General features: G+C 38.8%; 2 protein-coding genes across 9 annotated transcripts in view; both read left to right on the top strand.

Annotated features, from left to right (window-relative positions):
- Positions 1-20,637, top strand: ZBTB41 (zinc finger and BTB domain containing 41). Of its 2 annotated transcripts, none has more exons than XM_056355853.1 (11): positions 1-164; positions 662-1,894; positions 3,889-4,096; positions 4,809-4,878; positions 7,288-7,435; positions 8,135-8,264; positions 10,052-10,147; positions 10,671-10,777; positions 12,226-12,331; positions 13,349-13,437; positions 14,632-20,637. In XM_056355853.1, the coding sequence occupies exons 2-11, from the start codon at positions 775-777 to the stop codon at positions 15,273-15,275; spliced, it is 2,718 nt and encodes a 905-aa protein (XP_056211828.1). In that variant the 5' UTR covers positions 1-164; positions 662-774; the 3' UTR covers positions 15,276-20,637. The 2 variants fall into 2 exon arrangements, with proteins under 2 accessions (XP_056211828.1, XP_056211829.1); XM_056355854.1 differs by lacking the exon at positions 1-164 and adding an exon at positions 311-518.
- A 496-nt stretch (positions 20,638-21,133) lies between these two features.
- The window catches only part of ASPM (assembly factor for spindle microtubules), a 30,462-nt gene continuing 25,219 nt past the window's right edge, over positions 21,134-26,376 (top strand). For 6 of the 7 annotated variants that reach the window (XM_056355302.1, XM_056355301.1, XM_056355299.1 and 3 more), the window contains exons 1-3: positions 21,134-21,505; positions 22,937-23,080; positions 23,457-24,768. In XM_056355302.1, the coding sequence (XP_056211277.1) occupies positions 21,209-21,505; positions 22,937-23,080; positions 23,457-24,768 (1,753 nt within the window). In that variant the 5' untranslated portion in view covers positions 21,134-21,208. The remainder of the gene's footprint in view (positions 21,506-22,936; positions 23,081-23,456; positions 24,769-26,376) is intronic. The other variant, XM_056355296.1, reaches the window with a different exon arrangement.

Below are 26,376 nucleotides of genomic sequence, written 5' to 3'. Positions count from 1 at the left end.
CCCGCCGCGCCTGCTCAGAAGTGACGCCATCTCCCCTCACGCCGGCGCACGGAGCGCGGCTGCGCGCGGCGCCGGGACCCGGAAGCGGCGGAAGCGGGCGCGGTGCGGGGTGCAGCGGCGATTAGCGGCCGAGCGGGCCCCGGGGAGCGCCCAGCGCCGTGCAGGTGCGTGAGGCCGCCCCGCCGGGGCGGGGAGCGGGGGGGGGGGGGGGGGCGCGGCCATTTTATGTCCCGGGCGGCAGGGGCGGGGGGGCCTCGCGGCCGCCCCCAGCAGGCGGAGGGTCCGCGTCCCGGGCGCCCTCTTTGCCCCCGAGCTCGGTGCCGCGGGGCGCTCTCAGGCCGGCCCTCGGGCCCATCGGCGCCGGGGACAGCGGCGCGGCCGGGCGGGCCGGGGACAAGGCGAGCGCTCTCCGGCGGGGTCGTAGCCGCCGCGTCCGGGCGTCCCGGGTGTTTGACGGGCTGTACGCGGCCGGGGGACGGCACCGCGGCCTGGGCCGCCTCGGGCCTGGGAACGGGCAGGTCGGTTCACACGCCCCCAGCAGCGCCGCGGCCTGCAGCGGGCAGGGGCGAGCTGTTAGTGACCTAATAAAAGCTATAGGTTAATAACAAAGGAAATCACAGTTAAGTGTTAAAGAGTAATTTTTATCATCGTTCTTTTGCAGATTATGAAATTACCGTTGTGCGTTTTCTCATGGTCTGGAGCAGAACCAAGTCTTCGCAAGAATTTTTGGCCAATCACCTATGAAGCTCCTGGTTTTGAAGTTGCACTTCTGCAATGAAGAAAAGGAGACGGCTCGCTGCAAATCTAAACGAAAAGGTTCGTCTTGGCCATGAGAAAGATACTTCAGAACAGATTCTTGTAGTAGACTGTGCGCAAGAGATTGTCTCAAAGTCTGCGGAAATAGCTTCTGCAGATCAGCTTGAAGCTTCCCAAGAACTTTCACCGTCTTCGGAACAAAGAAAGCTTCTAAGCTCATTACAGTATAACAGAAATCTACTTAAATACTTAAATGATGATAGACAGAAACATCCTTCATTTTGTGATTTACTCATAATTGTAGAAGGAAAAGAATTTAGTGCTCACAAGGTTGTAGTGGCTGTTGGGAGTAGTTATTTTCATGCCTGTTTGAGCAAAAATCCAAGCACTGATGTTGTCACGTTAGATCATGTAACTCATTCTGTTTTTCAGCATTTGCTTGAGTTTCTATACACCTCTGAGTTTTTTGTATATAAAAATGAAATTCCGCTGGTGCTGGAAGCGGCAAAATTTTTAGATATCATAGATGCAGTGAAGTTACTAAATAACGAAAGTGTTTCTAACATACAGACCGATGTAACTGATGCACCTACACCGGTAGAAACACTAAATGAACTGACAGGTAAACTATTAAATAGTCATCAGTGCACTTTTTGTGGTCGAAGTTTCTGTTACAAGAAGTCCTTAGAAAATCATTTGGCTAAAGCCCACAGATCCCTTTCACTGGAAAGAAAACATGGGTTAAAAATGGTTGAGAAGGCCAGCTTTTCCACTAGACGTTCTACGAGAAACCGTAAATGTCCAGCTAAATTTGAAAACAGTGACAATGAAAGTGGTGATGCCTCTGACAGCAATTTGGAAAAAGTCAGTTCTGACAAGGAAACATCTGACAGAAGTGAATTTGAGGATAGTGAAAGTGAATGCAACGCTGATGAAGAGGGACAGGAAGAGGAAATGTCAGCTGAAGATTCAGAGTCTGAAGAACAAAGTGAAAAAGAACAGAATGATACTGAAGAGGGTTCTGAGGCAGTTGATTCAGTGGGAAATATTCCTGAAGGCTTAGCTCCAGTCATCATTCAAAGCAGTAGCAAAAAACTACTACAGTGTCCCAAGTGTGACAAAAAATTTGATCGAATAGGTAAGAGCAGTTAGGTTGATCTCTTCCCTTTTTACCATACGGTGGTGCTATTTGTATGGGAAATAAACAGCATTTTCTCTGTCCCAGAGAGTGAAGATCAGGATTTCTGGATTGTCTCATTGATCCAGTGTGCTGCTAATTTTTCTAAGTGTGTGAAGTTATGTCTGTGGTGCTAAACAGTTTCAGTAAATGAACGGAGTATGTTATTTGAAAAATCTGCAAATGCTAAATTTATTTATTTCACTGCTTTGAATTCTGGTTGTTAGAATGGTATGCAAAAGCAGCCTTGAAAAAGGAGGGAAATATATCAAGATACTAAGCCTGTGGAAATATCTTGGATGAAGTCTAAGACCTCTACTGTATTTTCTGCCAAATTAATTTTAAATACAAAGCTGTCACTGCTGTAGTAAAACAGCACCATTGTCAAACAGCCTAAAATTACTCTACTTGATGTGTAGATGCCTAGGACCTAGTCCCTACTGACTGCTAGCTTGATTTTTCTGGTCTGTGAGCAGCACCAAGTAATGCTTTGTCAGCTTAATCTGTTCTGTCAGGATCATTTATGTTACAGCCAAATCTAGGTATCTGGTTACTTGAGGTATCAGAAGAGTAAACATTCCAGTACTGACCCATCCAGTGCCTTCCTGTCCGCCTTTCCCACATTAGAAGTAAATTTCTACTGTACTCCAGAATTTTTGCGTTCTTTCAGCTGGGATAAATATTGAATTATGGTCACTTAAGGTATTCACTGCCTTTCGATCATGGGAGTTAGGAAAGAAACGGTTCCTCATAGTGTTAGGCATTTTTTTTGATGTTCTTACAGGAGATGTGTTGGCTCTGTCTTATTTTGAAATTTTAGGAGTTCATGAAAATGGACTGGGGCTGCTGTGCGTGTTAATTCCTACTCGCACACAGTGTATTTAGCTTGCTGACATGAAATGAGTTTTATGGGGTCACAAGTTGTATCACAGAAGCTAGTTAACATTAAAAATGTGAACTTAACTGTACTTGTAATGCCATGTCTTAAAATTAACGAAGGAAATACTCTGAATTAGGGAGCTTGTTACTAATATTGAAAGGCTACTGTGCAGAAATAAATGGCTTGTGAGTATTTAGGGTTGTAATGGTACATTTTAGTTTTATACACATTAGAAATTTTTCTCTGCACTTTCAGAAAATTCTAGGTTTGTGCTCAAAAAATAAATGAGAAATTGCATTAAAACAAGCGATACATAAGTTATTTCCTTAGAAGCTTCTATTACAGTAGATAATCGATGTGTATTTTAGATTCATCAACTATAGTACTTTTTTTTTTTTTTCTTTATCTGACTCCCAGAAGTATGATGCATATTCTACAGAGAAAAAAAAATTACCTAGTACAAAGCAGAGAGCCTGCTATTGTTGACTTGAGGTAGGTAGGAATTCTGTCCTTGGAAAAAAACTGGCAAACAGGAGAGCGAATACAAGCGGTGTGAAAGAAATGAGACAGTAGTATTTTCGTTTATGGTAATATCTTGGGTCCCAAATGTAGAAAATTTTCAAGGGTCTGTATCATTCATTTAGTGTTTTGTTATTGCAAAGTACCTTGAAAATACCAGTTTGTTGCAAGGCTATTGCCTGTTTTGAAAACATGCTTCACAATCAGTGTAATGAAAAAGTAGTAATGTAAGTTTCAGTACTTAAGAACAGAGTATACTATGGGGTTGAACAAGAGGGATTCGTAACCCTCACACATATTTAATAGTACTACAAAGCCCTTTTACTTTTGCTCTTTATCTTAAAAATAGTTATAATGGAATTGCGTGGAGGACCCGTGGATCGAACGCATGTGATCACTGTACAGTTTTCAGTGGTGTAAACCAGTAGAAATCTTCAAATAAGTGTCGAAGGTACTTAGGTCCTGACCACGTTTGAAAGAGATTGTAGAACAAACCCCAGATATGTATATTGTAGGTGATACCTGTTACAGGGGTTTTTTTGCTGCTGTTTTACAGGCAAATATGAGAGCCATACACGTGTACACACGGGTGAGAAGCCTTTTGAGTGCGATATATGTCACCAGCGCTATTCAACAAAGTCCAACCTGACAGTGCACAGAAAGAAACACTCTAGTGACACTGACTTTCATAAAAAGGAACACAAATGTCCCTACTGCAGTAAGCTGCATGCAAGCAAAAAGACTTTAGCAAAGCATGTGAAGAGGCAAGTATGACAAATTTGTCTCACGTTTCTAAAGAATCATTTTTTATGTTCAAAGCAAAGATAAATGTTTGTATGCACACAGTGTATTCTGCATTTTTTATAGAACTGTTTTTTTCAAATAAGTATCTTTTCAAAGGGCATGGGGATTAGCGGTGTCTACTAACCTGCCATACGGAGTGCATAGGGACTGACTAAATAGCAGTAGTGGTTCTGTAGGAATTCTGCCATACATTTTTACTGTAAATTTTAGAATGTTCAGATCAGCTATCACAGTCGGAACACAACAGTCTTAATAATTATCTGTGTTGCTTTTAATTTGGAGGAAGAATAAAATATCTTCTTTGGTTTTAGATGTTGTTGCTATACTGTTAATAATAGGTGGATAAACCATTTCCATGCAGATTCTTTTAGGTGAATAATTTGTTTATGACAGGTCCAATTATAAGGTATTTTTATTTACACACCACTTTTATTTCTTTGTAAATATCCATAAATCATTATAATTGAAACTGTCCCCTGTCTTACCAATATGTCGTATGAAATTCTACAGCAGTCTGTAGTCAACACTGGTTTCCAGTTACTTTTGCCTTTAGAGTATTCTGGTTTGGTGATCAACTTTCATGATGCATAAAGTTAGGAATGGCTGTTTAGCGTTTGGGTGATCTTCATCTTAGAAAGTTTTAACTGCTTTCAGCTTCTGTCTGTCTTCTAGGTTTCATCCAGAGAACGTACAAGAATTTCTTTCTATCAAGAAGACAAAGAGTGAAGGTTGGAAATGTGATGTAAGTAATACCTCAGTACTTTCCTTTTTTTCATATAGGTACTATGCTTTGTGACTTGAGCACTTAAGTGAAAATATAGTATGCGTTTCTGTGAAATCTCAGTAAGCTTCATAAGCGATGCTATAAATTTCCTCTTTATGTGCTGATTTAAAGACTGACTTTTTTCTGTATGTACAGCTTGTGACCAGGTGGATAATACCAAATTGAATTCTAAAATAGATGAAGGCAGTATTTTTTTAATGTGGTCAGTTATTACTGTTGTTAAAATACATTAATTTACCGATTATTAGACTGGAGTGGTGCAGATACTTTAAAAACAGAGTATTTGCTCTTCCATTGATTATGCACATCAAACACTTGACCATGAAGTATACTACTTTGGCTCTGTCAATAGTGAGGCAAATGTATGTTAAATATGAAACACTTTCTCATTTAAGCTGCATACACTTACCAACAAAGTTGTAAATTTGTATTGAATTTATATCTAGCTGAAAAATCATAGAATTCTTTCCTTGATTTTCCCCAGAAGCGGTATAAAGAGCTGTAAAAAGGAGTTTGTAGAACTTCCATTCTCTATCTATCTGCTGCCAAATAATGCTTTAAAGTTTCAGATGTGGGGTTTTGTTGTTTTTTCTGAAGGGAATCTATTTACTTTTTTTTTCCAGGGCAGCTCTTTATGCAAACTGCTGTATGCTTCTGTATGTCCTAATATTAGGTGCGGTAACATAATTACTAACCTTGCTCTGTTTGTGAACTTTCAATTTTTAACATACAGTAGGAGGTTGGGAGATGCCAGCTGTAGGGATTTGTACTGTTCATTCTGCTGGCGATAGTACCATGGCTGGAGGCATTACATGGTTGACCAAAGGGTCTTATCTTCCAGATAAAGATATATTCTGTGAAGATGTTACAGATTCTGTTTGTTACGAGATAAACATTTCAATAGTGGGGAAACAATCATGCAACATTGTTCATGTTCATTTCTCAGAAAGTACTCTTAACAGATGAATGATTTGGTAAACACCACTTTGTGGTTTGGGTTTTGGTTTGGGTTTTTTTTCTTGAAAATTTTGAATTTATGTTAAGTAGAAATTTTTAAACAGTGAGCTGCTGCTTTTGTACTGCTCGTGATTTTTTTTTAATGACACGAATTGAAAGCAGGGGTAGAATCTTAGCTTTTAATAGCAGCTGGAAAATGAACAGACCCTTAGGAACTGTGACTTTGTTTTCAGGTTGTTTAGTATGTTCTGAGGGCTGAGGTGCCACAGATGTAAGCTGCAGGATTTCTTCAGGTTGTTGGTTTATGCTGTAGTCCGTGTGTGAACACCAGGATTTGGTGACCATACTTTAACCCTTGAGGAATGTGAGCAAATTCACAGAAACAGTAGAGTATAAATAGTAAAGAAAAGCAAGAAGGCTATTATACTTTTTACAGGTATGGGATTTTCTTACACTTATATTTAAAGTTAATGAGTTTTTAAACAAATAAAGCTGTTCAGTCTGATTTCCTGAGGCTAAGAGTGTTATTCATGTGTGCTCTGAGAGAGTGATTGCACGATTTAATGTCTGGGAGTTAGGTAGAACTAGGTTCAGCTAATGTACACAATGGCAACAGTCACGTGAAATCAGTGAGTACTGCATTGATTTAGGTTAAAGTATAGGACCCTGATGTTAAATTGTAATACTTAGTTTAAATGCCTAAATTTGAACTGTGACTTCAATTCTGTAATTGAACTGCATGCTTGCTTTAATGACTACTACTAATTCTTGTACATTTAGGTTTTGATTAATCTGAAAATAATACTAAAAAAACTGCCATAATTTTATTGCAAAAGTTCTGTATCTCTGAAATGTATTTTGAGTTACGTTTATTTGTTGGTATTGGCATTTTCTCTTTAATACATGCTGTCAAGAGAATTTCACAGAGGAAATAAAAGAACAGGTATGACTCTAGTTCTACAGTAGCTTATACAACAACAGCTTTTACCGCAGTCCAACTGAGCTGTTTCAGCATCCCAAACCAAGCCAAAGCTATTTGCTTTTTTTCCATTGGGTTGTTTTCTGCCTGGTTACTATGTTGAAACACCCTAGGAAAAGAGTCTGGTAAGTACTGGAGTCAGTGGAAAGAAGTGGGGTGGAGCACGTAACTGCAGGAGTTGCCAGTAGCTTGATTTAGGCTGCCATGGATCAGCATCCTAATTTACAGAGTGCGATCCACTAGGGGTTCTGTAGAACACAGGGGTTTTGATGTTGACTGCAAGGCTTTCCAAGTTGGGATAGAATATGCTTTGGAAGAATACATGTTTAATCTGCAGAGGGCAGATGAATTAAACTGTCAGAGTGTATGAATAGGAAAAAAAAATCTGGTCATAACTATTGTATCTTTGACTAAGTGTGTTATCTTTTTAGATTTGTAAGAAATCTTTCACTCGAAGACCTCACTTAGAAGAGCATATGATCCTCCACTCTCAGGATAAACCGTTTAAGTGTACATACTGTGAAGAGCATTTTAAATCCCGATTTGCAAGACTGAAACATCAAGAAAAATTCCATCTTGGTATAGAAACCTTCTTCTGGCATGTAAACAATAGATTTAAAGTAAAACCTTCCTCCACCATTGTATGTCCTGATCAGTCTGGTTTCTTTTTGCAGTTGTCTCTTTCCTGTTTAGGGCGGGCAAGTTGATTTTTGGGTTTTTTTGTTGGCTGTTTTTTTAATTTTTTGCTCAGCTGTCTTTTGGAGGCATTGTATTGTACCTAAATAAATGCAAAATTTGGTGAGGGGAGGAAGAGTTAATGTTAGTTTTGGTTTAAAGCTCTTTTGCATTAAATTGATTCTCAACTAAGTCAGATTCATCCTGAAGTTTTCCAAATGCCTTTTTTCTTTCCCTCTGAAGTATTCCAAGGAGTTTTTTATTACTACTGGTTATTTATGCCAGGTAGGAATTAGATTGGTGATAGTAATGGGAATTTTGTTTTTCAGTTTTAACTGGGCTTAATTACTTTTGATGATCAATTCTAAATTTTTGCTTTACAATCATGAAACTTGCCAAAATACAAGGTACTAGAAATAATTTACCTGAGCAGAAAGTGCACAAAGTCTAATTACAGTATGCTGACTGTAGTAAACGTGAATCATTTGTTATACAAAGCTTTTGCTTTGTAAATTGGTGAGGGGTTTCACAAATAACCAGTCTGTGCATCTTGTTTGGTTTAACTGACAGTTAATATTACTGTGTGTGTCTGTCTCCTTGTAGGGCCTTTTCCTTGTGATATTTGTGGCCGCCAGTTTAATGATACAGGAAATCTGAAACGCCATATAGAATGTACTCATGGAGGAAAGAGAAAATGGACATGTTTCATCTGTGGAAAATCTGTGAGGGAACGGTAAGGAGTTGCGTGACTACTTGAACTTCAGCAGAACAGAGGAGTATATACCGTGCTTTGTTCGATTCTGAGTATGTTTTGGCTTTGAGTTTTCAACATAAGTTGAGACCATTTTAGAGGGCTACTGTATTAAGAGGTAGCATCGGAGCCACAGGTAGCATGTGATTTTTTGATGACCTCTAAAATTAAGGTTGACAGCTGTAGGTAATTAGTTGTGAGGTGGAACTGTATTTAGAAAAGTCTTACCTCTAATTCACTTCATTTGGAGTTCCTGTGTTGTGCAAGAACATCTTGCATTTGTTTGGGAAAGCGTTTTCTGCCATAGATGTTTTCTTAGATGAGGACAGGAAGATCAGGAACACTTGCCAACACAGAATGACTAGGAAGAAATTGACTTCTAAAAAGACAGTTTCATGGAAGACTGAATAACACTGTACAACCTTTGCTGCTGCTTCTCTAAACGGAGGAAAAAATGTTATTTTGCTGTTTTGAAAAATGGAAACTATAAAAGTTGGCTCATAAATTCTAGTATATAGAAAAAGAGCATAACAAGGCCGAAGGAATAAGGTATCTGGCCCCCCCCCCCCCCCCCCCATTTCTGTTCATTTCTGTTTACACAGGGGAAAAAATGTGAATTTAAAAAACCTGTCAACATAGCATCAGTGCAGGTGTCTTACTTACACTGCTCTGTAAAGGAGACCTTTTTAAGTTTTCCAAATAGTGATTTATGTTTAGGTTCTGAAAAAATAAGCCTTGTATTTTCTTTTTTTATTTTGACAGAATACAGCTTCATCGCAGTAACTGTAACTAAGATTCTAGTTATGTTCTAATTGGCGAATATGAAAAGATCCGATTTTGTGTACTGCAGTATTCTTGATTTTTAGGTTTTTTTCAATTACTATTAAAAAAACCCCAGAAATATTGTAAGGGGAAGATTTGTCCCTAGTGGGTTTTGGTGGTGGTGTGTATTTTCTAGTAGTTTGGTCAATAGGTATGCATGTGTTAAAAGAAATTGTATTAATGTGGTAGTGAAGTAGTAAACAAGCTATAAAGCACAGATAGTCTTCCAATTCTATAAAGCTCACTTTGAACTGCAAGAGTAATTTCTATTTTAAAAAATGCAATATGTTTACACACTTGAAAAATAATATTTATAATCTGTACTGGGAGGAGATCAAAGGACTTCCTCTTTTTAGTTCACACACTTAACCAGCTCTGTGTACAGTAAATTTTATTGTCTAATTCCTTTGCTTAAGAGGAATTTTCATCTGCATGTAATATTTTTTTTTTTTACACTGGAAAGGCAGTAGTAAATGTAGACACATATGTGTATGTATATGTGTGTGTGTATAAATATATATATTTAAATAAGTTCTGTGTAGAGTTAAGTTAAATTACCTTTTCTAGATTGGTTTCCTTCAAGTCTGATCTAAATTTACTTCACGTCTAACTTTAAAGCTGTAACTTAGATATACATATAGTAACAAGGAAATTATTACATAGAAAATAGTGTTGAAATTGATACTTTCTTTAATGTACATTGTCCAAATATATGTTGGGACAGTATTTTGTTTGCTTTAGATTTGTCGTAGATGCAGCTGGTTGGGTAGGTAGTAGATTGCTGTACTGCCTTTTGATGTATGTGTGTGTGTATCTGAATGAATTGATGCAGTTATCTGGATATATTATGATCCATCAGAGTTAAAGAAATTGAGAAAGTGGTCTGTTTCACTTTAAAGTGGCAGTGACATTGCTTAAAATTAAATTTTACTGACTTGGTTAAACAGAACGACTTTGAAAGAACATCTGAGAATTCACAGTGGAGAGAAGCCTCACCTTTGCAGTATTTGTGGGCAGAGTTTTCGTCATGGAAGCTCTTACAGGTACAGATTTTTATTAAATAAGCTGCTAAACTATCTCACTTATTTGATAATATATGTGCCTTGGTGTTATCAACATAATTCTTCATAATGTATAAGTTTTTATTTATTCCAACTCAGAGCATTAGTAAATGCTTTATACGTGCTTAAATATTGCAAATATATTAATGATCTGTGAGAAGTCATTTATTTAATACATTGGTGGTTTAAACACAGACAGAATCCCATACAAATCTTGTCTCAAAGCTGACTTTCTTGCACATCTAAAACTTCTGCATCTTTGTTATTCAGAGACAAAAGAAGTGGAGGACTAAAATACCCTACTAAATTAGTGTCACATACGAGTTTAGCTCTGTTCTCTTGCTTTCTAAGAGCAGTTTAACCATACCTCAGCTGCAAGTTACTTCCTGGTATTTGTGTGAAGCATTAAAGACTGTGTTTTCTGGTATTTTGCATTGAATTAGCGGTACAGATTATGTTAACAAAATTGCATTTTATGGTTATATTTATGACTATAAATATGCAGACTTCATCTAAGAGTCCACCATGATGACAAGAGGTATGAATGTGAAGAATGCGGAAAAACATTTATTCGGCATGACCATCTGACAAAACATAAAAAAATACACTCAGGTAGGCATTTTCTTTGAAAACTGGCTTTGACGTTACTATTTTGAAATATGATCAAATAAAAAATTAATTATGGAATTTTTTTCCCCCCAGTATTTGCAATATTTTAGGCCTGATAAAAGTTCCTGTCACTGTTTTTAAGGTCCACTAAAGTAGGGTTAATCTTACATGTTGTCAAGGTTTAAAAGCCAAGTGTTTCCACCACGTTAACGTAGAAAGCCAAGGGACAGTCAAAAACATGTAACAATGAATTGCTTTAAAAAGAATTAAAAAAGCAAAAGTGAAAAAGGAGGATTTTTTTTTTGAGTTCAGATTTCTTTTTTTAATAGCAATTGTGTAAAACATTATTACGACAACACAGAAGAAGCTGTCGCAGTCTCTCAGAGTTTTTACACTGATCACTTTAATGTAAGAACCTGAAGTCTCTGTTACGGGGCAGAGGGAAGGAAGGAAGTTGGTGGGAGTCGACCCTGAGAACAGCCAGATGGAGACAATCAGGAGGAAGGAAAAAAAGATCAATTGCACTGAGAGCAGAAAGGTTACCAAATGTATAGGAAGACTGAAGATTCACTAGGGACTTTTCCTTTTTCAGAGCAGGATCCAAAGAGAATGTGGACTTCTAGGAGGCAAAATACTTTCTAGGCAGCATGAAAATATGAAAGTGATCAGTCTCTAAACTTCCTGAGCCTTTATTCTGAAGGACAGCTTCTTTTTTTGGTGTTTGAAATCATGTCTGCTATAAAATAAAGAAATCTTTGAAAACTCAAGTACAAAAAGGAAAAAAAAATCCTCTTTTCTACTCTATTTGCTTTTCCTCCTCTAGAAAGTTACATTCTTTGACTGTCCACACTCCTACTTACATGAGAAGAAATATTCTGCCATTTTGTGGAAGATACCAAGATGACTAAAAAGAATCAAGATACTTTTAAACAGCAGCATAAAAGAAAAAGGTAACTATGTGAATCAGGGTAATGAAAAAGATAAATACTGTGATGTAATTTTAAGTTGTAAATATTGGTAGCTGAAAATAATTGGTATGTTTAAATAAGCTTCTCTTTTAAAGTCCCAGATTATTGAAGATACCACATTTTGGGTCATAATGAAGAGAGCAGATTCTTAGTTATTCCCTTGTACCTCTCATGCAGTGGATGTTTGGGAAGTATCTCAACTCATGAATGTGGATTTCTTTGTAGAAATGACAAATGATCAGTAATAGTCATATATAACAAGTGGTAAAAATCTTTACTCTGATAGAACCAAATGCCTATTATACAATCCTGAATTTTGTTCTTGGATACCAGAGAATCCTTCTCTGACTAAGGTATGGAAGAGCTTGATTGGCTGAACTTTGTGAACATGGGTCTGTACTGTATGTTTTACAATTATAGCTCTTAGACATTTCATAAGTTCCAGAAGATTTAACCAAGATTTATTAAATTTTGCCCTTGTAGGTGAAAAAGCACATCAGTGTGAGGAATGTGGAAAATGTTTTGGCCGCAGAGATCACCTTACTGTTCATTATAAAAGTGTTCATCTGGGAGAAAAAGTGTGGCAGAAGTAAGTGTGGTTTTTTTACAACTGCGTAAATAGTTGTGTACTGTAACTGATTTTGTTGGGACTTGCATGTTTGTGCAGAATTCTAGTAATCTGTGTGTTTGTCATGCCCATTGCCTTAGTTCTTGATAGAAACATTTTTATGAAGTGGATGTCAGAAAATTGCCTTCATAATTTAAGCAAGACGTTTGCTTTGTAGCATAATTGAGTAAATAAAAAAATATGTAAAAAAGGATCAAATTTTGATCTGTCAGCTGTCTTAATGTTGTTCTAAATTGATGGTTTGTTGTGACATTGTCATTGCAGACCAGTTAAAACTGCATTATTAGACATCATGTAAGCACTGTCAGAACTATCCCACACTTGGATATTTTAGAAGCTGGTAGCAGATTAGTGACTCTGAAAGTAGGTAAAAGCTTTGAGATCTGAGTTATGTCTATAAATTGAAAATGCAATAGAATTTTTAAATTCTTGAGTTCAAAAAATAAGCCTTTCAGAGATTTCGAATAAACTGAGACCTAGTTGTTTTTCAAATGATGTGTTCTAACTGCTTGTACTCACTAGCGTTGCGTAGAAGTAGTTATAGACATCTGTGTTGAAACTATAGTATATTGTCTGCTTATTCTGTCAGTTTTTCTCTTGGTAGCCAGTAGCCTAAACCATTCCTAGTACTTTATTTAACGTAACTCTGCCAGAGTGAAAGCCTTTTGTGGATGCCGGGCAAAAACTATTATTTGAGGCTATTTTTGTTGTCAGAAAAGAAGCTGTAGTGGCATTTGCTCTTTAAATACTAAGTGCCGATCCCAGCAGAGAATAAAATTGAATATCAAAAAGAATCGGATGGACCTTATTGGTATGCATATGCCAGGAGAGATGAACAGAAATGAGGAAATTTGGAAGCTTTGATATTCAGCTATTTTGCAGTTGAAGATTTTAGAAAGGACTGTGCACATACTTTTTTTTTCTTAAACCAACTAACAATAAAACTATCTAACATGAAATGTCTTTTCTTCTTTAAAGATATAAAGCAACATTTCACCAGTGTGAAGTCTGTAAGAAAGTTTTTAAAGGGAAATCAAGTTTGGAAATGCATTTTAGGACACATTCAGGTAAAAATAAAATAAACCCCAAAACGTGTAGGAATGCGTTTTTATGTATCAGCATTGATGGAATTATTTAATGCATTAAGGTTGTACAGCATTCAGGGCAAGAGTAGCAGGAAGCAGCAAGACTTTTTATTCTTATATATTGGTCATTCCCAAATGCTACCCTCTGAATGTATCAGTTGAAATATTCATAATCCTCAGCATAGGTTTGTGATAATCTTTTCACCTCTTCCTCTAGGTTACTGGTGTATGTTCTTGCCAAATTTTCCCAGACCTTCTAATCGTTTTTGTGGTGCAGAGAATACTGCATTTCAAGTGGGAATCTAAACAAGGATTTGAAATGTCTTTGGAAAGGGTTATGCCCTTCTCTCCTTGACTTCGTTTTTCCTGCTTTATGTTTAGGAAAATCATTATCCTTTCAAAATACATAGAAGTAAAATTTGAGCTCATTTATTATCAGTATCATAACAGTTTAAAGAATGTTCTTTTTCGAAGAGGGTCCCCTGTGGAGAGTCGGCCAAGTCACAACAGTCACACCAATATGGCTACATGCTGTGCTCACTTTATTAAACAAACAGGTCATATTTATAACTTAAACCAGCCGCTCCCCCGACTTTACACACAGGTGATTGGATAAAGGTCTCTGGTCACGCGGGCATCCATGTCGCTGATCAGTGAGCATGCTGCAGGCGCCGGATCAGAGTGTGCCAATGAGAGTGTGCTGATTTCGTGGTTCCCAGGACTTGCTCCGCACCTGGCTTCTTGTTCCTGCATAGCTTGTTTTCTTTCTCACCCTGCTTGTTCCCAGGACAATTTAAAGCTGCTCTGCAGTTGCAACTAACAGGCCTGGGTTGTCCAACCCTGACAATGGCAACATATGTCCTCGGTCCTTTAAAAATTACACTTTTTTACTTGGTTTATATTCTTATTATCTCTGTGTGTACCTGACAGAGAGCCCAAGTACTGAGAGAATTGTCTGTAAGAAGAGTATGCTAAGATAACTTCTGGAAACATTCAGTGGCTCTCTTGATTCTAAAACTGATGCTGAACATATGCTTTTTCTTTTTAGTAAAATTGTTTTATACATTATATGTTTATATATATATATATATGCCATAATCCATGTACATATTTGCATATTTATGTGTGACATGGTGTTACTCAGAATGTCTAATTCTCACTCCTCTGTCTTTACAGGTGAGAAACCCTACAAATGTCAAATCTGTAATCAGTCTTTTAGAATTAAGAAGACATTAACAAAACACATGGTTATTCATTCAGATGCTCGACCTTTTAATTGCCAACACTGCAATGCAACATTTAAACGAAAAGACAAGCTGAAATACCATATTGATCATGTCCATGGATCAAAGGCTGCAGAAGAGACATTGACATCTTCTTCAGAGGAAAAGCTAGTCTCCTTACCAGTGCAGTACACCTCTGATGACAAAGTTTACCAGACTGAGGCTAAACAATATGTGGAACAGTCCAAAGCGTATCAATCAGAAGCCAAAAGTTTGCTACCGAATGTGTCTACGGAGGTGTGTGTGCCTGTGACTCTGGTGCCCGTTCAGATGTCTGATCCGCAGGCTGAGCTGGTGCAGCATACTGCTCCGTCACATGGCATTCTCCCGCCGCAGCCCGAGCAGGCAGATTATCAGCGAGCCACGGATCTGTCGTTTCTAGAGAAATACACTCTCACTCCACAACCTGCAAATATTGTTCATCCTGTAAGGCCTGAGCAAATGTTGGATCCCAGAGACCAGTCCTATCTTGGAACTTTACTGGGGCTAGATACAGCTCCTACTGTACAGAATATTTCAAACAATGAACATTCATGATCAGACCATAACATTCCACCTAATTTACTAAGCCATTAGCCAACAGAAGGCTGATATGGCAATTGAGATTTATATTTTATATTTTATTTGGACTCATGAGTCTTCTGCATAGTTTTGGAAAACCAGGTTTGTTTACATAATATTTGAACATTTAGGCACATTTTGATGCATACTGAAAGTGTGTTTCTTGTGATTTTAAGAGTTTTTAAAAATCTTATAGATGGTCTTTTAAAAAATTATGCTCTGAAATATCTTTTAAGGATAGTGGCTGAAAAATGTAATTACATATCTGGTTATTAATTTAAAAAAATATTTTGCCTTTCTGCATCTCACTTTGAGTTAATGTTGTAAGTGTAATAGGAAGCATTCTGGAAGAATAAGGACTATATCAAATTCATTAAAAGTTGTAAGAGCAGGCAGGGATATAAAACTCAAACTTCTAATTGTGTTTCGCACAAATTAAAATATAATTTTACTTGAGCCCTCAGGCATTTTTGGAGGGTTTTAAAGTCTGGCAGGCTCTGGAGCCTAGCCAATGGACGCAGGAACTAAATTATTCTGAAAAGTGATTCATATAGTCTATGAAGACACTAAACAGGGTGTTTGGTGATCCCCCTGAGTATAATTAGGCTGCCTAAATTTGGCCTTTTAATTCTTCCTTGATCTCTAATAATGAATAATGTGGGACAATTTAGACAATGGTGTTGTCTAATTTTCTACAGTTAGTCCTATATAATTTTAATATGCTTTTTTCCTTGCTCTTTCAATCTTGTCTTCTAAAGTGTGCCCCACACTCTAACTTTGAAAGAAATGGGAGTATTTGTGACGTCATTTTAATCTATGAATAGTCATAAAGGATTGGCACGGTTTATCCGTGTTAGAGCATAAGTTATACCAGGGCCCCACATAGTATCCCCATTTTCAGGTTACCTGTGATAGAGGAGAAATTTTAAGGCTATTATTTCCAGAACAGTACCCAACTTCTATTTAAAAAAAAAAAAAACAAAAAAATCAGTAATTATAAATCTTTTGTGAGTTGCTAATGGAATTGTTTTGTTTCTCACTTTCTTGTACTATGTTTATAAAACAAAGTCAACCTCTTGAGAGTATTTTATGTCTTTAATTATTTTAGCTTTTTTCTTTATTAGGCTTAAGAGTTTTTTTCCCAAAAGAACCGTTTTGAGCTACAAGTCTAGTGTAACTCACCATGAAATCTAGTGTAACTTAACCTCATCAAGCTTTCTATTTTAAGGCTATTTTAAAAATGACTATTTTGTGTTTGGTGGATATTATGCCAAAGAAAGTACCTGAAGTAATTTTACAATCCAAATGATTCCTCATAAGAGTTACGTATTAAGGCAAAATTGTCCCCAGTTCTCCCTATTCTTAAATTATTATCTTAAAGAAACTTTAAAATGGGAAACTGGATGTATGTGTATTATTGTAACTGTTAAATTTATCCAATGACCTGAGCACAAACGATCTGTGGTGAAAAGCTCTTTTATCATCACAGTTCTGTAAACTCCTATGTGGCACGGATCTTTTTAAATCCTATTCAAATACTTTGGTGTTAGATTCTGTTAATCCCCATGCTACTTCAGCATTGAGCAGTTTGCAGGAGAGGTGCCAGAGCTGCCTGAATGTTCATATTTTGAAGTTTGTACCCTAATGGATTCTTAACATAAACACACCAAAGATTTCTGTTAGCTGTTAAATAGTGGCAGAGTTATAGAATTTTAAGTGTTATCGATATTTAAATAGGACTTAGCCAAAGAAGCACAATAGAAGTCCTAAACTTTAAAAGTTCAGTTTCTAAAACAGGACTGCATATGTTTAACTGTTCTATGTTTGTACTCTAAAGTGAAATTTAGAGCTGTGCTCTGGGAATGTTCAGACTGACATGGTGTAAATAGATCTGGTAAGAAGCTGAATACTAGCAAATCCGCAGCAATAACGAGGCCGTTGAATGCCACCTTCTGAAAGGACACTATCAAGTACTACCCTTCCTGCTTTCTGACTCCACCTTCATCTCCTTTCAAAATAAAACTCTTTGTCATCTTTACACTCCGTGGCTTGAAAACAGCTGGTTTATGTGTAACTTTCAAATCGGCATGCATGTATCATATTCGTATTACCACGTGTGGACGTGAATCATGATTTCCAGCATTTGTAATTGTACTGTCAAAAATACCTGACATTGGTGGTGTCAGTGCAGTTCTCAGACTAAAAAGCCTATTTTTTTTATTTCTTGTCTTTTCTGTCCTACAGTAGAAGAAAGTGTTGTAGGATTTTTACAAAGAAGTGGCTTAAAAATAGTTGGTAACTAAATTTTTCTTTTAAAATCCAGTCTTTTCAGAAGGCACTCTAGGAAAAGAACTAAAATGGAATTTGGAGCATATTTACTTGATAATGTCCTTTTTAAGATTCTTTCATGATTGTGCCTTTTATATATATATTCTGAATAATGGCTTGTTCTATAGTTCAGTTGGTTATTCAAAAAACATTAAGGTCAATTATCATCCAAAGGGCTTCATGGTTTTGGGTGCCCAATAAGAAACAGACTGTAAAAGGACTTGTTTTTCTGAAAAACAAGCGCTATCTTGGCTGTTTGGGTGACCAGAATTGCTAGTCATTCCTGGAAAAAATGACCTACTAGTTCTTTGGCGTTCTTTTGTTTGCAGATAACCCTACTAGTTAGTATTTTTACCTGCTGGTCAGGCTGGATCATTGCCAGTTGACAGTGAAAGAAAATAGGAAAGCTTAAGTGCTAGATACATAGTTTTTATTTTTTTAATATCATAAGCTATAATTCTTACGGCTTTACATCTATTTAAGATTCATATATGAGCAAAGTGAATTTTTGTGGACTGGTACTTCATGTGGTGGTGTTACCGAAATCTCGGAATGAAAAACTCATCAACACCAATGCGATGTAGGTAAGCAGACACTTCTTTATTGACGGCCGGGTGCGAGAGTGAGGCTCCTCACGATCAATGCACACCAGGCTTCAAAATCATACACCTCATATAGAACGTATTCATGCATATTCATTAAGTGTTCATGCATAAACATAGTATTTCCCCAAAATCATTAACATACTCTCGCTTCGTATGTTAATTAGCTTAGCAGTCCTTCGCGCTTCCACAAATTCTTACAAGAATTGTGGGCAGGGGTCTCCGGGACATGGGCAGTGGTCTTTGGGAGGAAGGCCGTAGGTCTTCCTCATGGTGTACTTCTCACCCTTTGCCTGGAATGTGATGGTCTTGCAAGTTTGCAGTGTTCTTATCGGTCTGAACTAATTTATGTCCTTGTCGACCATCTGGTCCTTCTGCTTGTTTCTTTTAGTCGCTCCCTCTAGATAACTTATAAACAGGCCCCTTGTTAGAGAAAGTTGGAGAAACAGACTCCTCCTTTCATTAGTTATTTCATTAATTATTTCTTTCAAACTATGGTTACATGCCCTAATTACTATACCTACATTTTTTGAGTAAATATATTTACACTTAACTTATTGTCCCTATTCCATACAATTTCTTTATATCAATTATTAAAGTTCACAATTTCTTGGCAGGTAACTACGAGTTGTTTCATTCGGTTGCTCTCAGTTCTTGGCCTTGGTACAGGGCTGTACAGAGGATTTCATAGCAGCTTTTGTTGTGCAAATACTAGTTTCATTAAAAATATATTTCTTATTCTTCTATATTTCTATTAAAATGATTTTATAAAATCAAATAAAGTTAATTAATTCTAACCATTAGCAAATCTGTAACAGTGGGGTGGAAGCAGGTGATCTCTGCGTGACGGAGGGCAGCTCCTCCTGAGAGGGCTGGAGTTGGAGGGCAGAGATCTGCACTCACAGCTGCGTGCGTCGAAACTCCTTGGGTGTCTCATGCCTCCATTTTAGTATGTGTACGTGCTCATCCCCAAGTGCACGTCCTGCTGGTCTGGAGGGCGCTTTTACAGTAAAGGCTATGTTTTATCTGGCAGTCGTAGACTTGGGTGACCGTTTCTTGCTAAAGAAGGCAGAAGCAGGTGTCTCGTGAAAATATCTCTAAGGAACAATCAGTGGCGCACTGCAAAAAATTGGTCTTTTCCACATGCTGACCTTTAGGGAGACGAGTGGAGTCCGTGTTGGTACTCTAAACTGCTACGTGGGTCTGAGAACTTACTGCACTCGTTCTGTGTAAACATGGAATTCTGTGGGTTTTGCTAAACAAATTTCTGGTTGCTGACTGGGTTACTGCCCGTAATTCTTTTAAGTGGATTTTATGTTCAGTTTATTTATTTATATTGGTATTTCCTCTTTGAGCACTGACACTTTCCCTACAGAGTATGGCTCTCATGGGTTCTTTTGATGCTGAACATCAGTAATTGTAATGGTGATGATGTATTTCTGTAAGGCTGTGGTTTCCTTAAAAATCTACTGCTATTTTAGTTATTTGATGGGTCATGCCAGAACACAGTGACAAAAGATTTATTTGTTATCATCAAAGAGCCAAGTTTGTTTCCCTAGTAACAAATGTGAACGAGCATCCAGAACTCTGAAGAATACTTCAAAGGAATTGCCTTGTAAGGTGTTTGGTTGAACCTGAAATGTGTTACGTAGTGCTAAGGAATAAATGACCCTCAAGTTTTTAAATTTAAAATAGTTTCTGTGTAGAAGTTCATGAATGTAGAATTATGAATGGATTCTGCGAAGGCAGTTGTGGATGAATAGTTTTTATGCCCCCTGAAAACAGTAAATAGATGTGAGAGTGTTCTGTATTGAGCATCCACGCATAACTGACCCGGATTGCATGTTCTCTGTGTGATGGAAGCGTGAGGGAAATAGAGTGCGTCTACCTGCAAGGCCGTGGGACCGCTGGCACGTGTGGGCGTCTTCTACCGCGTCATCTCACGGTGGTTTCGGTTGTTTCATCGTATGCATTGAAGAGTGACACTGGCAGGATGTAATGCAGGGCAGTCACTTTGCTTAAGCCCAGAAGGATCTTTTTCAGGGTTTGTAAGAAATGTTTTGTTTTACAGGATTTGATGGATTAAGGGTGACAATGGCAAGATTCTTTGAATCCCCCCATATTCTTTTAATCCCATACCCATTTTGATAATGTTTAAATGTTGGTCTTTTATATAAAAGAATAAGGTGAGATAAACTCAGTATTTTGTCACTGGTATATGAGATAATGTGTTTTAAGTGTGATCTGTATAGGTTGGTATTTTAGATGGAGGTCTTTAAGTAAAGTTGTCTTTTTAGTGGAAATCCTTCACTGTAAGGAGAAGTTAGGAAGTATACTGTAAATGTAGAAGTACTCAGTCCTATGTGTAATTTTGTTTGTTATGGAAAAGTAAAGTTCTTTTGTCTTAACATAGCTTGCTTCACAGGATTTTTTGCAGGGATGCTTGCGCCATGATTTGATTTCTGCCCTCCGTTTTTTTGTTTAAACAGCATGGAAACACGGTATGCTGTATGTCTTTCAGTTTTAAAGCTCATGAAAGATAAGCAGAGGCGGCAAATTTTTTCATGAAATCTGTTCATGTCTCATTCTGCTTCTTACTTTAAAATATTTTGTAAATTAAAATTTATTTAGAAAAATATTGGGCTTTGCTCCATTTATTTATTTATAACATGGGAAGAGCTTTATAGCGTGGAGGTTTGCTAAATCCCCCCCCCCCCCTTTTTTTTTCTTTAATTATTCGTGGTTTGTTTTTTTATAATTTCGAAGCGCGACTCGAGCTTGCCGCACTGCGAGCGCCGCTCCCTCCGCCCGTGCCGGGCGCGGCCGGGCCGTTTAAATAAAGCGCCCGGCGCTCATTGGCGGGGCGGCGCGGGGCGGGGCGGGGCCGGGCGCGTTTGAGCGGCCGGGCGGAGGCGCGGCAGTTGGGCGCTGAGCGCAGCGGGGCCGGTCCCGGTCCCCGTCCCCGGTGCTGCCCCGACCATGGCCGATGCCTTCTCCGGCGCGGCGGTGCGGGAGCTGGGCTCCAGCCCCAGCGGGAGGCGGTGCTGGGCCGCGCCGGGGGGCGCCGAGGCCGCGGACGAGGCCCACGCCGTGCTGGTGCTGAGCCACTTCTGCCGGCCGCCCTTCCTCAGCTTCGGCCGCCTGCGAGTGGGCGCCGCCCGCGCGCGTCTCCTGGCCGTCGAGAACCCCAACGCGGAGGACGTCGAGGTGGTCGTCGACCGCTTCCCGCCGTCCGCCAGGGGCTTCGGCATCGAGCGTCGCCGCTTTTTCGTGCCGGTACGGCGGGGAGCGGGGCTGGGCGGGGGCTGCCTGCGAGCGACGGGACCCCGAGCCGTGCGCTGCCGGCGGGGGGGGGGGCGGCGGGGGCCGGGCCGCTGCCCGCCTCGGCTGGGAAAGCCCCGCCGCCGGCCTGGGGGGTGTCGCAGCGGAGCCGGGGGTGGCGGGGTGAGCCTCCCGGCGGCGGGGGCTGCCGAGGCGGGGGGTCCTGGCGCTGCGCGGCGTCCCGAAGGAGGGCGCACAGCACCCACCCAGCCAAGCCGCAGCGCCGTGGGGCTCCAGAGGCAGGGGGGTGGGGGTGGGGGTGGGGTTCGAACAGCGACCTCCGGGCGTGTGTCGGGAAGGGGCCGAGGGAGCTCGTCGTGAGAAGGATGCTAATTCCACTGTTCCGTACGTTAATTAATAACTCAATAGAGAGCAAAGCAGGCTAAATCAAGGGGTAAATGTTTACAGTTCCCAAGGAAATGTAAACTGTGGTTAATCCCAGCAATTCCAATTTTTAAAAGGCCCACTTAGACCAACATATATGTGGTCATGTAGAGTCTCCGGTCGTTGTGAGAGAGGAAGAAACTGGAGATCTCTTGAAACGGTGTGCTTATAAAAATAAGCTGGAGTCTTGCTGTGAAATATTTGAATAACAACTTCCTGCATTAAAGAATACTATTGCCAACGAGCTGTACTGTGTAAGCACCTACTGAATTAGTTAGTGCGTTTCCACTAAATGCACCTGCCCTGGGTGATGGAACTCCTTGCTCAAGTGCTCCAGAGACACTGGTTGTTTTCACACTCTCTGTTTTGATCTTGTCTGAGGTATAGCCGTTTTTTGTTCTGTTAGTATTGGTACCAGCAGAGCACCAAAATGATTTGGTTGAGCATCACTGTGCACAAAAAATCTTCATGTAGGTTGTGCAAAGCTCCTGACTTTCTTACTCATTTGCAGTGTCTTTACTTTCATTCAATGAACTTGCATGTCAAATTTCATCTTTGAAGGTCAATTGACTAAAAAAATGGACACATGTATTTAGATTCAGCTAAAGTCCTAAAAATTAACCTCTGACAACTGTAATTCTCTCAAAATTACTTTAGAGGGCATATCTGGTTAATATGCAAAAATGTGTGTAGTTTCTTCTACTTACCTTTACTCAACTCTTGTCCTTTCTGCTGTTCTGTGTGTTCTTGCTTGTTTTATGTTATTGTTTCATTAAGAGGTATATGCCCTTTTAGTAAGACATTTTTGATAGAGGCTGTTTAAATTCACATCAGAGGGGAAAAAAATGACATTTAAATGTTTAACAGTTGTTTATCATTTAGTGTTGTGGGAATATGTGTTACTTCTGTATACTGCTTCTCATTTGATTTGATTGCTTTATCTGCAATGTTACATAAGCATACCTAAGTGCTAGGTATTAAACGTTTCCTTTTCTCCAATAGTCAGGACAAAGAATCTTTGTTTCTGTAACATGGACACCATTAGAAGAAGGAAAAGTCAGAGAACTGGTAACTTTTGTTATTAATGGCATTGTAAAGCATCAGGCTGTGCTTCTGGGTGTTGCTGAGCAGCCTCTGAAGAAAAAGGTGAGTGTGTGTTTGTTATGTGTCTTAATTCTATTACTTTGGTGTAGCTGACATGTTTTCCTTTATTAGTAGAAGATTCAGTGAAGGCGAACTGAACACTGAGAAATGATACTGTCTATGGGATCACCCAATGTCTTCAAATTTTTTCAGCTGGGTTGGAAAGTAGATACTGGTACATTACAGCTTAGAGAATAAAACTAAAACGTGACCAAAAAAGCTGTTTTCAAGCCTAGAAATAACTTAATGGTGGATTTTGGACTACGTGTTATTTTTACGGTGTTTTTAGACTTTGAATGAATACACTGGTAACGTTCACTTTTGCAGACAACTACTTGGAAAGTCAGCATACTAATTTCTATTTATGGCTCTTTTTCAGAAGAGTCTTTGGGATGCTATAAAAAAGAAAAGGTCTTCAGAAACATCTGCTTCAATAAAAGTTAAAAGAAGTACTTCAGAAGTTAAAAATGTTAATAAAACCTTTCAGGTTTTCCAGAAGGTGGATAGACATAGAAGCCCACTTCAGCCATGTGAAAATCAGAACACAGTGCAAAATAATATATCCCCAGGAAATGACTCTTTTCTTGGCTCAGAAAATAAATTGCCTATATCTCCTATTGCACCAGTGCTAGAAGAACATTGTAGTACTGTTCGCACGCCACTTGAAATGAGAAGATCTACTGCGTTCTCGGATATTGCTACTGCTGTAAATGAGAAGTTACTGCCTGAAATAGACAACTGTAACGAGCACAATGAATTAAAATCTGAAAGTGCCTACAATTCTGCTGGATTAGCACAACTTAACTGTATATCCTCACTGTTTTGCAGTCCAGAACACTCACCATCTGTGCCTGTTGTAAGTACAAGGAGAATTTTAAGTCCAGATTCTTTTTTAAATGGCAGTTTTCAAGCGGATATAGATACAATAGAGCAGCCTGTTCCAATTCTGTCACCTGATCAGTTTGTGAAAGACAGCTTGTCAGATAAGCAGTCAAAGACTCCTGAGATCGAGGGAGCTTTAATATCGTCTACTGCAGAGACTTACATTGTAAAGGAATTCCTGCCCTCAAGATGGAAAGAAGATGGAGATGTAGAGACAAAACCATATGTTCATATAGAACACAACTTAAATGAAGTCTTTGAAGTGCATAATGTAGAATCACAGGTACTTAATTATGAAAAACCCAAAGAAAATCACTTCAATTTTCCTTCTACAGAGGAACTTCAGACTCACAGTTCTCGGAAAGAACAACCAAAAAAGCGTCCAGTTCTTTCTGCCACTGTGATAAAAAAGACTTCTGATGCCGCTGAAGAAAAAAGCATGAAAACTCTCCAGCCAAAATCTAAAAAATGCCTTAGTAAAGTGATAACAGAATGTGCTAATGTGGTGCCTGTACATACAAAAGCAGAAATATCTAAATGCCTTCCAGTTATAGGTCCCGTTTCAGCTGAAAAGAAGTGTCACAATGACAAAGTAAATTCATCTCCTACTGGATCAACTTCTTTGTGTCGTAAGAGGAAGAGTGATTTTTATGCAGAAAATAGTAGACTTACAGCTCCAGTGCACGTGGAAGAAGTGGAAAGAAAAAGAACTCATACATCTAGTGCAGACAATAAAATGCATGTTACTATGAGACCATCAGCGTTCAAACCCACAAACCGAGAGCGAGTAGGGCAGAGGAAGAAAGGTGGTGAGCACCGTTTCCTTCATTTACCACTTACTGAAAGATGCCTTCTGAGATTTGTGTAACAAACTGAACTATCTAGCAGTAGTCAGGTATACTCCATATCTGAAATGTGGGCCTTTGCAGTTTGTTAGACGTTATTTGCATTTTAAAAATTTGTAAACTAGGTCAGAGTTTTGGTTATGTAATTGACTTTAAATTTACTTTATTCTTTTGTGAACCTTGTTAATGACAGTAACATGAAAAGTATCTGACAGTTCTCGAGCAGAGCCCTTGTTATGTAATTTGAATTTATTAGAAACTGCATGAGATTTGTCATATGTATGCTTACCACTGTGAATATTTGACTCCATTGCTGTGGTCACATGTTTTCAAATAGGCAGTTCCCAAACCTGCCTGCTTTTTGCTATCTGTGGGTATCTTGTTGGCAGGTCATGTGTAGATCTTTCTGCCTTTGTAGTTTGCCAGTACTTTGTTGCTTGAAGATCAGAAGCTGACTTCTTCTATTTCAGCGTATTTTGGTTTTTTAAAATGTTCCATTCCCACATATGCTCTGGAATACAAAAAGGATGAGGGTCTGTGCATTTAATTTGCAGAATCTTCATGCAGTCCCTGCAATTTAACAGGAAAAAATCTTCATGGCTTTTAGATGAGAATAACATATGCTGCTTTCTTCAGTTCAGATTCTCTCTTCTGTTACCTAGATTTGATCTGGGGCTTTCAGTAACATGCTTTGGTTTCAGGCTTTTTAAGACAGTCTATGTACAAGCATAACATGCTAACAGTGTTAGTGTGCAGCAGGAAAAGCTGAGTTATCCACCAGGTTATTTCTATTCATCCATTAGGGTAAGGGTATATGGGCCGGACAAGGGAGTGTTCTGTGAGCCCAAAATTACTTAGGTGACTTTTAATCCTAGTTGTGAAATGATGCCAGCTTTGAGTTATGTTCTTGACAATTTTTCTCAAGAAATACAACTTGTTATTGTTTTAATTGCACAGGCATTGTCTCTAGGCTTCACAGAGAAAAATCATATTTCACTACTAGAGGTTAACTTTGAAATGCCAATCATTAATTTAATCCATTTGAGGTCTTTACTGAAATCTTTATTATTAGGATGTATCTAAAATCTATTAGAAGTGCTTGAGAGATTGGAGTGACTTCTTCACTTCTCTAGAAGTGAAAATTCCATGAAAAGCACTGCTTTGGCTAAGCAGGAGGGTGCAGGCTGTAATTTACGATCTTACCTTTTTTCTTTCTGAAGTATCATCTTGTCAGGGGGTATCAGGCAGCCACCGTAGTCCGTCTGCAACAGCACACTATTTTAGTCCTTCATTTGGTGTCAACATAAAAAGTTACTGTGCTAAAAGTGTAAACTTTTACATGTCGAGAGTTCAGACAGCCTGGATCTGCACTTTTTCCTTGTGTTTTAAGTCCTTCTACCAGCATGTAGTGGATAAAACTTAATTAGCTAGTGCCTCGATGCCTAAACTAACGCAAGTCAGGCTGCCCAGAAATGAATATTCATGCAATATGCTATCAAACTGTGGGAGGAGGTGGGTCAAGCCCTAAAATTCATACCTCTTACCCCAGATGTTTATAGAATACACTTTCAC

Source organism: Falco biarmicus, chromosome 11, assembly GCF_023638135.1.
Source record: "Falco biarmicus isolate bFalBia1 chromosome 11, bFalBia1.pri, whole genome shotgun sequence".
NCBI classification, from domain to species: Eukaryota; Metazoa; Chordata; class Aves; order Falconiformes; family Falconidae; genus Falco; species Falco biarmicus.
The sequence above is the reverse complement of the archived record's forward strand: the minus strand, read 5'-3'. Positions and strand labels throughout refer to the sequence as shown.

What these genes read in the sequence shown, in the direction of transcription:
- ZBTB41 (XM_056355853.1), top strand. Translation starts at nt 775, where the DNA reads ATGAAGAAAAGGAGACGGCTCGCTGCAAATCTAAACGAAAAGGTTCGT. An exon ending in GGAAAATCTGTGAGGGAACG is followed by an intron (nt 8,265 to 10,051) that starts GTAAGGAGTTGC and finishes TTGGTTAAACAG; the next exon opens with AACGACTTTGAAAGAACATC. An exon ending in ACATAAAAAAATACACTCAG is followed by an intron (nt 10,778 to 12,225) that starts GTAGGCATTTTC and finishes TTGCCCTTGTAG; the next exon opens with GTGAAAAAGCACATCAGTGT.